The 15,795-nt window shown below is 36.6% G+C and overlaps 2 protein-coding genes across 2 annotated transcripts; both read left to right on the forward strand.

The window, feature by feature from the left end:
• Window positions 1-401: 401 nt before the first annotated feature.
• LOC107750646 (receptor-interacting serine/threonine-protein kinase 2-like) lies at window positions 402-6,151 on the forward strand. Its single transcript, XM_016566137.1, has 11 exons — window positions 402-636; window positions 983-1,136; window positions 1,486-1,635; window positions 1,750-1,886; window positions 1,971-2,020; window positions 2,125-2,265; window positions 2,344-2,429; window positions 2,981-3,049; window positions 3,614-3,761; window positions 3,863-4,036; window positions 5,049-6,151. The coding sequence occupies exons 1-11, from the start codon at window positions 431-433 to the stop codon at window positions 5,351-5,353; spliced, it is 1,620 nt and encodes a 539-aa protein (XP_016421623.1). The 5' UTR covers window positions 402-430; the 3' UTR covers window positions 5,354-6,151.
• A 1,089-nt stretch (window positions 6,152-7,240) lies between these two features.
• LOC107750614 (Y+L amino acid transporter 2-like) lies at window positions 7,241-15,786 on the forward strand. Its single transcript, XM_016566104.1, has 8 exons — window positions 7,241-7,421; window positions 10,724-11,274; window positions 12,149-12,274; window positions 12,716-12,728; window positions 12,828-12,924; window positions 13,216-13,365; window positions 14,337-14,520; window positions 14,634-15,786. The coding sequence occupies exons 2-8, from the start codon at window positions 10,788-10,790 to the stop codon at window positions 14,699-14,701; spliced, it is 1,125 nt and encodes a 374-aa protein (XP_016421590.1). The 5' UTR covers window positions 7,241-7,421; window positions 10,724-10,787; the 3' UTR covers window positions 14,702-15,786.
• Window positions 15,787-15,795: the final 9 nt, after the last annotated feature.

Genomic DNA, 15,795 nt, shown 5'->3' on the forward strand with positions numbered 1-15,795 from the left:
TTTGCATTTATCCAAGGCTACATAGCCTATGATTGAAAATGTATTTTCTTGCCAAAAATATATTTCATTCAGCTTCACTGTTTACAACACATATTTAGCATATATTTGAGATTTATGCTTTTCTTTATGTGCATGGAAAAAAAAAGATTAGCAGTGAGATCAGCAAGCAAGCTATCACTTTTTTGGCATATCACACTTTAATCTGTCTGTAAGTCTTAAACTTAACGTGTTACCCTCTCTCAGGCCCAGGTGAATCAATTATTAGTTAAATTGCAATTGTGTTTCAAGACTACGTGACTTTGTTAAAAATAGCCGGGGATTTCTGTGACCTCAACAGCCAATAGGATGCGACATAAACAAGTGACGTGTCATGAGCACACGATATGGGGCCGGGACCTTGATTCCTTTCATTTTCAATTCGTGACAGCAAATGAATCTAGTCGAGCAGTCTCTCAGCATCCCAGCGGGGCTGAAATTGACTGGGTCCAGAGGAATGGCTCAGGCCGGTCATCTGCAGATGATTGATGAGAAAGACTTGCGCGATGTAGTTTTGGTCCGAACGAGTGTAGGTGCGTGTTTGCGAGGACATTTCGGGAGGACAGGACGCAAAGTGGCTGTCAAGTTAATCAAGGATAGGTAAACGGCATTTTCACTCATCATATATGCGACTAATCAGTTTTGCACGTTTATTTGTTGCGCTTTGCATAGTAGATATTCATATATAGGTCTAATACATTGAATATTTACTAAATAATATTGATTAATTAGTACCAAATTGCTAATTAATAAATATGAATAGTAATAGTAAATGTTAATACTAATAAACAATCAAACTAAACTATTAAATATTGCAATGTTTTGTGGAGTAAAATCTATGTACAAACATTGTGCAATGTATAGGGTATTTCCACAGCAAACAATGGAAAACAAAACTTGAGTGCTTTGTGTGTGTGTGTGTGTGTGTGTGTGTGTGTGGTATCAGTAAATGGATTGACAGGTTAAAGAAAGAAGGAATGCTGGGTCAGGTGTGTTCTGAGCAAGTTTTAGTCCCATTGGGTGTGTACACAACTCACACTCTGGTTGGGCTGGTGTGGGACTGGATGACTGAAGGATCTCTAGATTCACTGCTGCATGAGGTAAGCATAAACTTAGTTAAAAATATACAACTTTAATCAATAAAATACTTAATTTAAAAAGATGATTTAATGAATCCAAGACAGATGTGTTAACATACCTGATGAGCCTGTTATCTAAAACAGGAAGTGCATGTGGTTGTTTTTAGAAGATGGTGTTGACTTTTCTGACAGTGAGAAAATCCCCTAGGCACTTAAAATAGTGCCAACCAATGAATAGCATTCCAATACATGCATTATCATTTAGCTCTTGTGTCATCAGTAATATAACTCCTACTTTCAGGAAATGTCTGTGCATTCTTATTTAATAGGCGGCTACAACTGAAAGTGACATATTTTTTGCTGTCATTAGGCAGACATGTTTTCAGAGCTTTCAATGGCTCTTTGTCTTCGGATCCTTTTGGACGTTTCTAAAGGTTTAGCTCATCTCCATGCCATTCCTCTGCCTCATGGAGCCCTGAAAGCCACTAATGTTCTTCTCGACCCACAGTACTGTGCCAAGGTATTGGCAAAAATAAATAAATTCCCTTAAAATAGAAACATGATTTTTGTGCTGTTGCTTTACTAATTTTTACTTTAATTTTTACTAACTTTTAAAATGTGTGTTGCATTGTAGTTGTGTGACTGGGGTCAAGAGATAGACATGCACTTGAGCACCTCTGATGGCCGTGGACCATGTTACAGAGATCTGGCCTATGTGTCACCTGAAGTCATACAAGGTGCTGTTCCTTCTGTAGAGGCTGACATATATAGGTGAGGTGCATTATCTCAAAATTTTAGAGTGTTTCATGTATATTAGAGTGGAATTGTTGAGGTTTTTTTTAAATGATTTTCCAGTTTTGGGGTTCTTCTGTGGGAAACGTTGAATAGAAAGCGTCCATGTGAAGGTATGTTATCTCTTCCACCATGTATCAGTGTAACCTAATTGTCTTATTCAGTGAGAAGGATTTTTCATTCTTCCATTTGCCTAAAGACAATAGTTTTCTTACAGGTATTGATCAGCTTCAGACCAAATTGGAGCTTGGTTTGGAGGTTGACCTTCTGCCACCAATGACACCTCAAAGCCATGCCCTCACCCAGCTCATCATTAGATGCTTGAACAGTGAACCTCAAAAACGACCATCAGCCGAGGGTTAGTTATGGAATTTTTATGGATCTTAGAGATGTAATCCCATATTACTTGATCACTAATTATGTTCTGCTCACACAGAGTGTGCAGTGGTTCTAAGGACAACTTTGGCAGTGTTTGATCCACAGACTTTCACCGAAGCTGTTCTTCATCTGAAAACATGCAAAGTACTTGTCTAATGATTAATAAGCTGAATAATAGTTGTACTGGCTATTTTATTAAGTGGGGTCCAAAGTCACTCTACAAATCTAGGATTTCTTTCATTAAAAACTGGATAGCAATGAAACATTTAAAAAGTAAAAGTTAAGAAGAAAAATAAACATTTAAGATTTTCTGGTCAGTAATCCAATAATGATATTATATAAACTGTTCAAAAGGTCAGATATTCCTTCTTCCACTGAAGAACAAGATGCTCTTTGGATCAAATCATTCTTAGATTGTCAGGTTTTAAACAAACTTGTGAAGTTCATGCAGCTCGAATGCTGCTTTCATTAAAGCAAAATGAAGACAATCCTAATACCAATACTATTAATTTTTCAAATCAACATTTGATTATACATTTTATAATAAAAAAATCAAAGTAGTAACATTTTCACTAGTGATCGTGGACTCCACATCATGTTGATTTTTTCCTGTATGAATTGAAATTAATTTTAATACAGATGTGAAGAACTTGACTGCTGACTGATTGTGTATTTGTGTGTGTCTGTTTCATCAGGAGAGGAGGCTACTGAGCTGTAAAATGCGCTCATCCTGGGAGTTGCCTATTGAGCTACATAACCTAGAGGTAGGACAACTGGTGCATTTATTTTGAACAGGTTTTACTTGATTTTGTGTTGAATTGTTCTCTCATTTTTATATCATCATAATGTTAGTATTATTAAAAAGTGAAAGTGACGTGTGGCCAAGTATGGTGACCCATACTTGGAATTAGTGCTCTGCATTTATCCCATCCAAAGTGCACACACACAGCAGTGAACACACACACACACCCAGAGCAGTGGACAGCCATTTTTTTGCTGCGGCGCCCGGGGAGCAGTTGGGGGTTCAGTGTCTTGCTCAAGGGCACCTCAGTCGTGGTATTGAAGGTGGGAGAGAGCGCTGTACATTCACTCCCCCCACCTACAATCCCTGCCGGTACGAGACTCGAACCCACAACCTTTGGGTTACGAGTCCGACTCTCTAACCATTAGGCCACGACTTCCCCCAGGAACTAAGCAGGAACTCAGTCCGATGCTGTATTTTGTATTGTGTGTGTGTGTGTGTGTGTGTGCATAATAAATAACGTTTAAATATAACACTTCTTAAAGTTTTCGGATTCTGACAGCTGACTGTCTTTTACCACCAACAGGACAATAATTACAAAAGTACCACAAAAAATTGGAACTCCAAGGTGATTCCCCAGAATGAAACTCTGCCAGTGTCTTCACCGAATGCAAAAGTAAAGGCGCCTCTGCCAGTAGCAACAAGACGTTGTCCTCAGATTGGATGTTGTAGGGGTTAGTGAGCTCTCATTTGATAGTATTTTGTATACACTTTATCACTTTATTACTATAAATTGTCTCATAATTATGTTTTTCCCTGCTCATGTCTTTTATAGATACTGGCAAAAGTTCAGTCCAATCCAATAACTCCTGCAGTGATCATGGTTTTGCTCCGATTAATGGACGTCCCGGAGTTCCCCAGAGATGGAGCTCTACATCTTTAAGGTCCCCATGTGTTGGCCCCACAATGATATTTCAGAGTAACCCACAAAACAACGCTGGCAACCAGGGTGAGAAATTAGTTCTGTCTCCAAAATGTCCTAACAGTATAAGTTTTTGAATCGCTCTAAATTTCTCCATTCCTGTCCTGCACATTTCCAACATATGAGTTTGGACCGAGAACATAAACATGCCATTGCTGCGCACTTTAATCCATCTGGAAGAGCTCTGCTCTCTGACAGTCTCAATTGCCTGATGTATTTTAGCTAAATAAATCTGGAGGAGCTTTTGTGTACATACTGTTGGCATAACTACCTGGACACAGCAAATGTATCAGATCTTTGTGTTGGGTTTTTACATGTGCGCAGTAAGCAGTTCTGTGGGACTGTGCTCACTCGCTTCCTGAATGACTGCCCCACTCATTCCTTATCTGTGTCCAGTGTGTTTCCTCCCCAGAGGGTTTTTGTTTTTGTCAGAATTAGTCTTGTTTTGTTCATTTAAATGCTAGTAGTATAGAAGGTCCTGTCCCAGTGAAGTAACTGGCTACAGGGCAAGGCAATTTTTTCAAAAAATACACTATGATTTAAATGTTTGGGGTCGGTAAGAGTTTTTAATGTTTTGCTTACCAAGGTGGCATTTACTTGATCAAAAAAAAAATTCAAGTTTCTTTGATGAATTTGAAATATAATTTTTTTTGTAACATTTTAAATGTCTTTACTGTCAATTTTGATTAATTTAATTCATCCTTGATGAATAGAAAACCCCAAACGTTTGTATATATTTAATATATATTTTACTTATCAGCAAAGTATGTGCATTATTTCTAAATTTGCAGAATTTATTATTTATTTAATCATGCATTTATTATAATGACCTATTAATTATAATTGTAATCACTTTGTTTTGTATCTGAAGATCATTAACAGCTGTAAAATGTCTGAACCTAGGTTGATCTGAGTTGCTTTGGTCACACATATAATAACAGAACAATATAAAAATTATGTATAAATAGTATCTTTGTGTTAGTTCCTAACTCTATGGTTACACCATCATCATATACTCTAATCCTTCCTCTTTCTCTAGTAAAATATCAACTGTCTGCCGGAAGGAGCTGTTGCCAACTTCTGCAAGAAAGACGGGAGGCCATTGTTCGCTGCATGACTGAGGGGCGACTCAACAACGTACTTGACGTGTTGCGGGCCAGACAGGCTGTGACCCGCGAGACGTATGAGATCATCACTACGGCCCTGACCTTGACCGCACGCACGCGCTGTTTGCTTGATATCTGTGCCTGCCTTGGTGAAAATGTTGCTATCTTGGTGGCCACGACTTTAGGTTTAGTATCCACTGAAAATGCTCAGACCACCCATAGGTGGCAGGCTGGTTAAATTATGCCAGCATGCTGCTACTGTTATGCAAAGGCAAAACGCCATAACTGCACATTAAACAATTGATATCAGATTGATATAAGATTTGTATGGCACTGTAATGTGTCATTAATATGTTGAGATGGCTAGTGTGTTCTTGTTTGGACTGCTGTATAACAGAAGAAGAGAGGTCAGACCCTGGAAGGGTATGCTGCAATGCAGTTTTAGTCTTGGATCTAAAAATCTCATCAAATTAACATTATAAAGGGTACTGACGATGTGATTGTTTGCCAGTTCACAAACTGAAGGGATTAATCAAATACCTTTGAACATGATGATGTTCAGATTAATGGGCAATTAGAGGTTTGATAACATTCCTTTGTTTGTGGAGAGAGAAAAAAGACAACAGCACAGAAACAGATTATTTTGAAAAGAACTTTTAGGAAAGATGAGGCTGTTTCTCTTAATCATGCTCACTTAACAGTTTGCTGTCAGCTTTCACTCACAGCTTCTGTTAATACTGAAACTGTTGACTGAGAAGTTCACAGCCTATTATATCATATTCATTTGACAGACTCACTCATCAAATATTTTTCTTACAAATATTTCTTACTATAACTACATTAATCTTGTGTGTACTACACATTTCCAAGGATGCATGTTTTTTGTTTTTTTTATCTATAAGACTTACAATTGTGCATGTTGCACAATAGACTCAGTAGTTTCTGATTGTAGTGTATCTTGCAACAAGACATTATTTTTTATTCCCTGTGTACAGTTTGTAGCATGGCATGTATAAAGCAAAAAAAAAAAAGATGTATGGACAAAATAAACATGGTATAAGAAATGTCATTAAATGATGTTATATAATATGTTGTCTTTACCACGGTTTAACAGTATGTGTCCCTTCAGCATTTGACCTGAGCTCTTACGTAAGATCCACTTACGAGAACAGCTATTACTAGGTATTACTCAGGTCAATACCATGCCACATACCTCCTCACAGACTGTCTAATTGCATGGATGATCTTTACGCTGGTTAGTTCTAAAGGACATGAATGGTCCTTGCTATAGGGGCCTTTACTTACATTGCAATGTGAGAAGTGAAATGTCTTTGACTTGAAAATTCAAGTTGCTTCAGCAGTGTAGAGAATATATTGTTTTATATATTGTAGAGAACTTTTTTTATTTATTAAGAATGATAATTATAAATATCATTATAATTAAAACAATTCTATAATTATTATAAATATGAACGCTATTATAAATAACGCTACATGCTCATAAAAAGAAAAAGAAAAACATTTTATTTGTATTTTTAATTGCATCATTATTAATGCAGGGCCATTAAAAATGAACTAGTGAAGGTAAAAATGCTATTAAAAGAATTGGTAACCAGTTGCAGGACTTAAAATATTTGTTCCTATGTACTGTAGGAACAAATACAGTACATCAGTGAAATTGTTTTTTAATAGACAATAATACTTTTATTCAGCGAGGATGCATTAAATTGGTCAAAAGTGACAGTAAAGTCTTATAATATTTAAAGATTGAGCCATCTCAGGAATAAATTAAATTGTAATAATATTTCACAATATTACTTCTTACTGCATTTTTGATCAAATAAATGCAGCCTTGGTGAGCATAAAAACTTTTTTTCATCAAAAACATATATATATATATATATATATATATCGTTAAATAAAATACCTTATGCTTTTTATTATTTTCATCCCTTTCTCTGCAACAAAACCCTATTCCTCACTTTAAAGTTAATCGCTTGACTTTGAACATATCAGGTGTGAAGCAGCGTTAATCAGAAACCACTGAAACACATAACCACGAAAACATTAGTTTTAAATGGGTTGCTTTTGGCAGTAAGGCAACACCTGAATGGGTCTGCTGACAAACCGGGTTGGTCTGTCTGATTTGCAAATAAACCCACGTGACATCAATTTTACCGGTGTCACGTGACTTTCTGGCAGCTTGCCCTCCGTGCTTCAGGGTTCTTCTTGCTGTAGTTAAAGATGCTGCCCTGTCTGCTAATGTCACCAGTTAGACAAAGACGATAAACGAAGGACACAACAAGGTAAGGACATGTTTCTGTTTTTAACGATACGTTTAAAGAAGAACAATAAGGACTTTGCTACTTGTGTTAAATCAGCGAGAACAGCTATCCTGTTATAATTCCATTCTATTTATTCAATTCTTGTTTTTCTAATAAAAGTATGAACTGAATGTGTTCAATATGTTGAATGAAAAAACGCGGAGCGGAGAATATCTCTGTTAAAATGACGCAGTGATCGTGTCTCATATTCTGCTGCGCTCTAACGTTATGTTAGAAAAACAGGATGTTGCTTCTCATCATCATCCAATCGATTACAAAATGCTTTACGTTTATTCCAGTCATTCACTATGCCAGATATACTATATGAACAATGGATTTATAAGAGCTATATTCATTAGCCCATCGCTCCAAATTCTTACCGACAGAACAGAGCAGACTACATAACAACGCGTTTAAAAACGCGCTGATGGGGTTGTTTTGTTGAACAGCTGATAGGCTTGAGGACAACCTTAGCATTAAAGTCTCGTAATACGTCGTCATGTAGTTTCAGACACTTGTGCTGTTTTACTTATTTATTTATGTTTGTGTCAGCCGATTACATGTGATACATTTCTCATTTTGTATAGAACCCGACCTTTCTTTTCTTTACTTTAACGCGACTGCTGCGCGTCTCATTGTAACAAAGAGGGTTGCCAAATATGAACTTGTTTTGATCACGGGGTGCCAAGTTGTTGTAGTTGTTTTTAAGTGATTTTAACGTAAATCAGCTTTCGTTTCTTACTTTTTTATTATTCCCCTTTAGTTTCTAGTTAGATTTCTAAATATATAAGTGATAGCGAAATTTATGTGAATGAACAGTTTTTTTGAGAATAGTGCAAGATGATGAGAAGTAGCCTAATTATATGTGCATATAAAATTTTTTATAAAGAATAACAAACAAACAATATTAAAAGGGTGTGATGAAACCAGTCATTGCCATGGACCTTATTCACCATATTTAATTAGAATGACAATGAGGCTGTAAGGACAGACAAACAGAACAGTCAGTTCACTGGGTGTTATCACTCACTGATGCAACATGGAAAATGCATCTTTCCAAAACATTTTTTTCTCTTTCCAAAAGATCCCTTCAACAGCACACATTCATACACACACTACATTGTTTGTACTTCCATTTAAATATTTATTTGTATGGATTAAACTTGTTATCTTGCACTTCTATCAGTCTGTATCAAACAGATAAGCGTACACTTAGAAAAAAGCACCAAGGGCATCAATAAATAGATAGACAGGTTCCCACAAAAAAAGTCGCTCATCTCATTCAAAGTCAAAACTAAGATGATGTCACTGAGTTTCCAAGGCAACGATAGTGGACTGCCCTTTACCACTGTATACTGATGTGTCATGAGTGCAGATGTTTTTGTGAATGTTCCAGTTCTGGGAAACATCATCTAGGATGGGAAACAAGCCTCAGGGAAGGAAAGCTATCTGGGGAGAATTTGGGAACAATTTAATCAGTGCTTGTTTAACAATTACATGCTATATTATATATTAATTTAAAATGATCTGCCCTCCATTTGAAAGACAAGACTTTTGGTTTTCAGACACACTTAATGTAATGAGCGTTTTACAAGGATAAATGTTAAAGTGAGTGGTTCAAGTCAAATAATCAGAGGAATGTGCTATCCACAATAAGAGAGGTGGCAGCAGTGGACATGTCATGCTTAATCATTTATAGAGGGTCAACAAACAGCAAGTCAGGATTGTGAAACGTGTGATTTCCCTCATTTAGAAACCCATATAGACCCTGACTGAACTCATGATTAAGTGCATAGGTTTCATTTTTAATTTTCAGCTTCTGATTGGGAGAGGGGTTATGACATGTTTGACCAAAGAAATACTTGTTTACATAATCCCAATGATGCAATCTTCACACAAGCTTTTCGTCAATTAGCATCAGCACATTTTGCACATACGTAATTTACTTATCACACTGGCCTGTACTGACTTCACACCATCACTAGACTTTGGAGGCCGGATGTGACTTTTTAGTTATGTGTGGGTAATTGCATGATCCCCAGTGTTATCATGCAGTATCAAACATGCACAAATATTTCGTCCCAAAATGAATATCCTGTAAATCTTTAGTTGCCCTCATGTTGTTTCAAACCTGTATGGCTTTCTTTCTTTTTTTGAAGGATGTTCCTTAGAAAAACGTTTTTTGTCTATACACTGAGAGTCAGTGTGGTCCAAAACAACTCTGAACCCCATTTGTAGTGTTATAGTAATAATTTATTTATATACTAATATAGTATTTTTTTATATTTTGAATTAGTTTTTATATATTTTTTATTAATTAGTGTTTATATATGTTTTAATTAATTTTTAATATATTTAATATATTAGTTTAATTGTAGTTTAACTTTTAGTAATTTTGTCATTTTTGTTAGTTTTTAAAAATATTTCTACTTAGCTTTAGGTCATTAATTGTAGAATTTTAATACTTCAACTTTTTTAGTCTTTTGTTGTATATAATTTATTCTATTATCCATTTATAGTTTTTATTTAATATTTATTTATGTTTATTATTTTTGCTTTATTTCAGTTACAAAAAAGATTTTTCAATTTAGTTAGTTTAACATCATTATCCCATTGACTTTCACTGTATGGACAAAAAAAAAACACCAAAACATTTTTCAAATTTTCTTCTTTTGTGTTCCACTAAAGAAAGAAAGTCATACAGAGTTGTAATGACATGAGGGTGAGTAAATGATGACAAAATTTTCATTTTGGGGTGAAATCCAAAGTTTTGGCATGAAACGCGAGATGGCGCAGTCCGATAGGTCAAACTCAATCTGACATAATGACATCATTATCACATGGCGCAGCTGATTGGTTCTTTTTGTATCAGCAGCCAAGGAGCTCGCTGCTCAACATTCAAATACTTGGCTAGCGCTTGCTGTAGGAGTTGCAGCGTGCTTCAGAAACCCTCCTCCTTCCTCAGCTCCACCTGTATAGATCTGCTATGGGGTGCTTCATGTATGCTATATGGGGGTTATTTCATATAGTATGTTATATGTGCAGCAGCAGTATTTCTTACATGCTCACAGCAGCATGTTATGGATGTATTGGCAGTAGCAAGTCTCGGTACTTGCTCTGCTGCAGCAACAGCAGCAGCGGAGCAGATCTATTCCGCCAAGACCAAACACATTAACATTGTCATGTACCTTACCATGCCAGTCCCTCCGAGAGTTGTCATGACAAAAATATCCTTTTAAGCAGCAGCTATTCCTTATATAACTCTTGTTTTTCTGCACTGTTAGGTTGGATAAGGCCGACAAGGACCCTGTCTGTCTCTGAGTGGCACCACTTACACCTGTGGACAGAATGGAGAGCGACGCTGAATCCAGAAAGCTGAACGGCCAGCCTGAGGGTCCTGCAGCCCTTTCAAAACCCAAAGAGAGCATGCAGCTCAAAAAGGAAATCTCTCTCCTGAACGGCGTCAGCCTCATCGTGGGGAACATGATTGGCTCGGGCATATTTGTATCGCCAAAGGGCGTTCTGATCTATAGCGCCTCCTACGGACTGTCTCTAGTTATCTGGGCCATCGGTGGCATCTTTTCAGTAGTGGGTGCTCTCTGTTACGCCGAGCTCGGCACGACAATCACTAAGTCTGGCGCCAGCTACGCCTACATCCTGGAGTCGTTTGGAGGCTTCATAGCATTTATACGTCTATGGACATCACTGCTTATCATCGAACCAACAAGCCAGGCTGTAATTGCCATAACTTTTGCCAACTACTTGGTTCAGCCGCTCTTCCCCACTTGCGAGCCTCCGTATTCTGCTTCTCGGCTCATTGCTGCAGCTTGTATTTGTGAGTAACGTGTACATGCTGTTGCTCTACACCCTTGTTTTTCACATTCTTTAACTTTCTTGTGGTCTTTCTCACTCTGCTGTTCTCTCTTCCTTTCTCTGTTTTCTCACCATGAGATCTGATAAGCTGTTGAGACCCATTATGGTCTAACTTTAAAATGGGTCATGGGTTAGTTAATGAATAACTTGTTTTTGAGTTCAGGGAGCCGGTTCTTCTGGTTCTGTGGTGCTTTTCCTCGTATACCTGTTTCACTTGGATACCTTCAGCAGCCTCATTAGACATGCCACTCTAAACATTACTGTTGCCATGACTTAACCAAACTTTTACTACTCCCCACTAATTCATCAAGTATTGAATTTAGTAGTTTTGATTGCTGTCTTTAGGGAGTAACTGATGTTGTTTGTTGTCAAAAACACAGTTAGCATTTCATTGTTATCATTCACTTCAAGGCTGGAATGCATTGCATCACTTTTAAAATCATGAGGATCACACACTACCAGACTTTGTTGTTCCAGAAAACGACAAATTAATGCAGAAACATGCACCCCCTTGCTAAGAGATGCACAACAAATTAAAACAATGTTTGATCTCCTCTAACTGGATGGAATCATAGTCTGAACTAAAAAAAAATCAGAGTCTGTGCTTACCATACTCTACTTGATTTTCTGTGAAACCTGTCAACTCCAACTGCATAAAATCTGCAGACTGACTCTGACTTTTAGCAACTAGCATTGACTTGTCCAGACTGCAAATCAGGGCAAAAATCTGTGGAGTGTATTCCAGCCTTAACTTGTCAGAGTATATATATATATATATATATATATATACTGTATATATTCTTATGCTAACATGCTTTCTGGTCATGATATTGCAGGCCTGCTGACCTTTATTAATTCCGCTTATGTTAAGTGGGGTACCAGGGTGCAGGATGTCTTCACTTATGCCAAAGTAAGTGCCCTCATCGTCATTATTATCACGGGGATAGTGAAACTGTGCCAAGGTAAAAAAAAAATAAAAAAATGCACGAGTCTACACAATCAGCCACATCTCTTTAAGATGTTTTTGCATGATAGCATTTACATGATTGTTTTGCATGTTTGTGTCCAGGCCAAATATTCTCATGAGTTCTGAATCAGTTTAAAGGGATAGTGACTCAAAAATGAAAATTCTGGCATTTATTCACCTTCATGTCACTTCAAATCTATATGACTTTTTCATATGACGATTATATGACAAAAGAAGATATGTTTCAAACTAGTTTTATTTTTTAATTTTAATTTTAATTTAAACGTTTTAGTAATTTAGTTGTTTTGTCATTTTATTAGTGTGTGTTTTTTTAAATATATATATATAGTTTGCTTGAATTTTTATTTCAGTTTTAGTTATTTTAGTACATCAAGTTAAACTAAATTAAAATGAAACATGTTCCTTTGGCAACTAGCTGAAATAAAAAAGTTTTTAATGGTTGTAGTTAACTATTATAATCCTGATTAGGTGCACTTATAGAAAATGCATATACATTTGAATAAATAGTGAGTCTCTTGCTGCTGAAGGTTGTTCTTCGTGGGAGCTCGAGAAGGTCATCTTCCAGATGCTTTGTCTATGATTCACGTGGAGAGATTCACACCAGTTCCTGCTCTGCTATTTAATGCAAGTGTATTTCAGTTACAATTAACACTGCATGCATCGTAACTTTCTCTTTTATCAATGTGATTTCCTGTGACCTGTGAGAATATTTTAATAAATATACTAATATTATACTTATACTAATAAAATATTTATTTCATGTATTTATATACAAGTTATTAAAGTTTTTATTATATGCTACATTTAGCTGTACAGATATAGATGCAGTTGTAGTCTCTCAGTCTGGGACAATTTTGAGGTTTTCTGTCTCCATCTAGTGGGCCAAGTCACTTAGGTCATGCTTTCTGTCTGCAGTGTGCCATGGCCCTGATCTACCTTACAGTGGAGGATGTTTTCCAGCTGATTAACTATTACAGCTTCAGTTACTGGTTTTTCGTTGGCCTGTCTATTGCTGGGCAGATCTACCTTCGCTGGAAAGAGCCAGACAGGCCCCGACCACTGAAGGTGAGGAAGTAGAGACTATACAGATGAAATAAAAATGTTTGCATACACTCTAAAAAATGCTGGGTTAAATATATCCCAGCGCTGGGTTAAAAAGGGACAAACCCAGCTATTGGGTGGTTTTGACCCAGCGGTTGGGTTCAAAACAACCCAACCGCTGCGTCAAAACAACCCAATAGCTGGGATATATTTAACCCAGCATTTTTTAGAGTGTAGCTTTTAAAAAAACAAGTAGAAGTACATCTGATCCATTACTGTGTATTTTGAACACATAAACCAATACAAACAGCTGTATTGGTATATACACTATGGTTCAACAGTTTGGGGTTAGTGAATTCTTATTAAGAATTTTTTTACTTCTTTTATTTAGCACTTTTTTCAGCAAGAACATTAATCAAAAATGACTGTAAATACATTTACGGTGTTATAAAAGATTTGTTTTTAAATAAATGCTGCTCTTTTAAACTTACTTAATAATCAAAGAATCTATGAAAAAAAGTGCACCATAGTTTGTACAAAAATAATTAAGCAGCAAAACTGTTTTCAAAACTGATAATAAGAATTGTTTCTTGAGCCCTAAATCAGCATATTGGAATGATTTCTGAAGGATCATGTGACACTGAAGAATGAAGTAGCAATCACAGAAATAAATTACATTTTAGAATATATTCTTCAGTTATTTTAAATAGTAATATTATTGCAACATTACTGTTTTTACTGCATTTTTGATCAAATAAGTGCAGCCTTGCTGAGCAATATGAGACATCTTTCAAAAACATTGAAACATGTTACTGACCCCAAACTTTTGAATAACCGGTTAGTTAGGACTGATTCAGAAATCTGAATTATTGAGACAGTGAGAAGGGAAACAGAATGACAGATTTAGTCAGGAGTTTCCATCCTAATATCAGGTGCAATTTTGTGACGACATATGTGAATTAATGTTGTTTTCCTCTCTTCTCCTTCATATACAGTTGAGTCTGCTGTATCCCATCATCTTCTGCTTGTGTGTTGTGTTCCTGGTGGCTGTGCCACTTTATTCTGACACACTCAACTCACTCATTGGAATTGCTATTGCCCTCTCCGGAGTGCCTGTTTACTTCTTGGGTATCTATCTTCCAGAGTCCAAGCGCCCACCCATAATCACTAAACTGTTATGTAAGTACCACGGCCTTTAGCAGTGAAACATTACTTTGTCCTTTAATTAGACTGATTTACAGCCAAAACCACAGTGACAGTGATTCTTTTTAACGTGTGTCTCCCTTACACAGGTGCCATCACCCGTTTCACCCAGTTCACCTGTTTTTGTGTGCTCACCGAGTTAGACACTGTTGATTAGAACACTTGCACCCCTTTGACCCACAAACCCACTGGTTCGGGGAGAGGAAACCAATGTCTGGAGCAACAGGAAAAAGATCTTCCACACTTTTAAAGACACAGATGCACTCTTAATGTCACTGCGTTGGATTCTTCTTTTTCTTTATTATAAAAGGGTTCTGCTAAGGCCACAGTGCACTGCAGTATTAGAAATGACCTTGAGAACCGTATGGCATGAAAATAAAGGCCATTTCGAAGCTCTGGTTCATAATAGTACCGGATCGCTCATGATGCAAACACCTCTCAGAGGACATAAACAGGATGTGGCGATTTGTGTGTGCCATTATGAAGACATGGCCAAGAATTAGATCATGTAACATTTTCCCCTTTTTTTAATCTAACATGGTTTTATTTTAGAATCTAGTTTTAAAAATGTCTAACAATTTATTTATCCACTTTTTGAAGTGAAAGAGATTTTATTTTCATTTTCCTTATTGCAATTACCTTCGCACGAATGCATCAGTTCTCTTACAGTATTTGGAGAGGTCAGCTTTAGAGGGAAGGTGACTGTGCATTTGAACATTGAAATCTGCTGCTATGCTTCTGTACATGTAGTGAAGCATCACGTTCGCTTGTGGAAGAGGTTAGGAAGGAATAGATGACGAGTACATCAGATGTGCTGGAAACATTTGTCGACTCAATCCAGGAATGTTTTTAAGTGTCTCTGTTCTTTGATTGGACCTCTATCTGTGTTTTTGAATTCAGTTAACTTCAGTTTCAAACTGAAAAAAACAAAACAGATTGTCCAAATGAATTCATATTACAATACTAAGTGTCACGAAATTTGCTCTTCAATCATTCAATTTCTATAAAATCATCCTTACATGTCCATTGGCCAAACAAGCAATACATTGTTACTGGTAAAAATCCAAGTAATCTCAGGATGGATGTCCAGATGTGATTAAAACAGGTCACTCTGATAAACGTTTACCTTGTAGCATGAAACACACTGAACAGCTTTCAAACAATATTGTTATTTGCCTTTATGTACAAGTGTTTCTATTAATTTATTTGAAAGAATATCAATAAAACCTTTTTGCTACCAGACAAGAACTG

This window comes from Sinocyclocheilus rhinocerous, unplaced genomic scaffold (assembly GCF_001515625.1).
Source record: "Sinocyclocheilus rhinocerous isolate Xijiao unplaced genomic scaffold, SAMN03320098_v1.1 scaffold19, whole genome shotgun sequence".
Lineage (NCBI taxonomy): Eukaryota > Metazoa > Chordata > Actinopteri > Cypriniformes > Cyprinidae > Sinocyclocheilus > Sinocyclocheilus rhinocerous.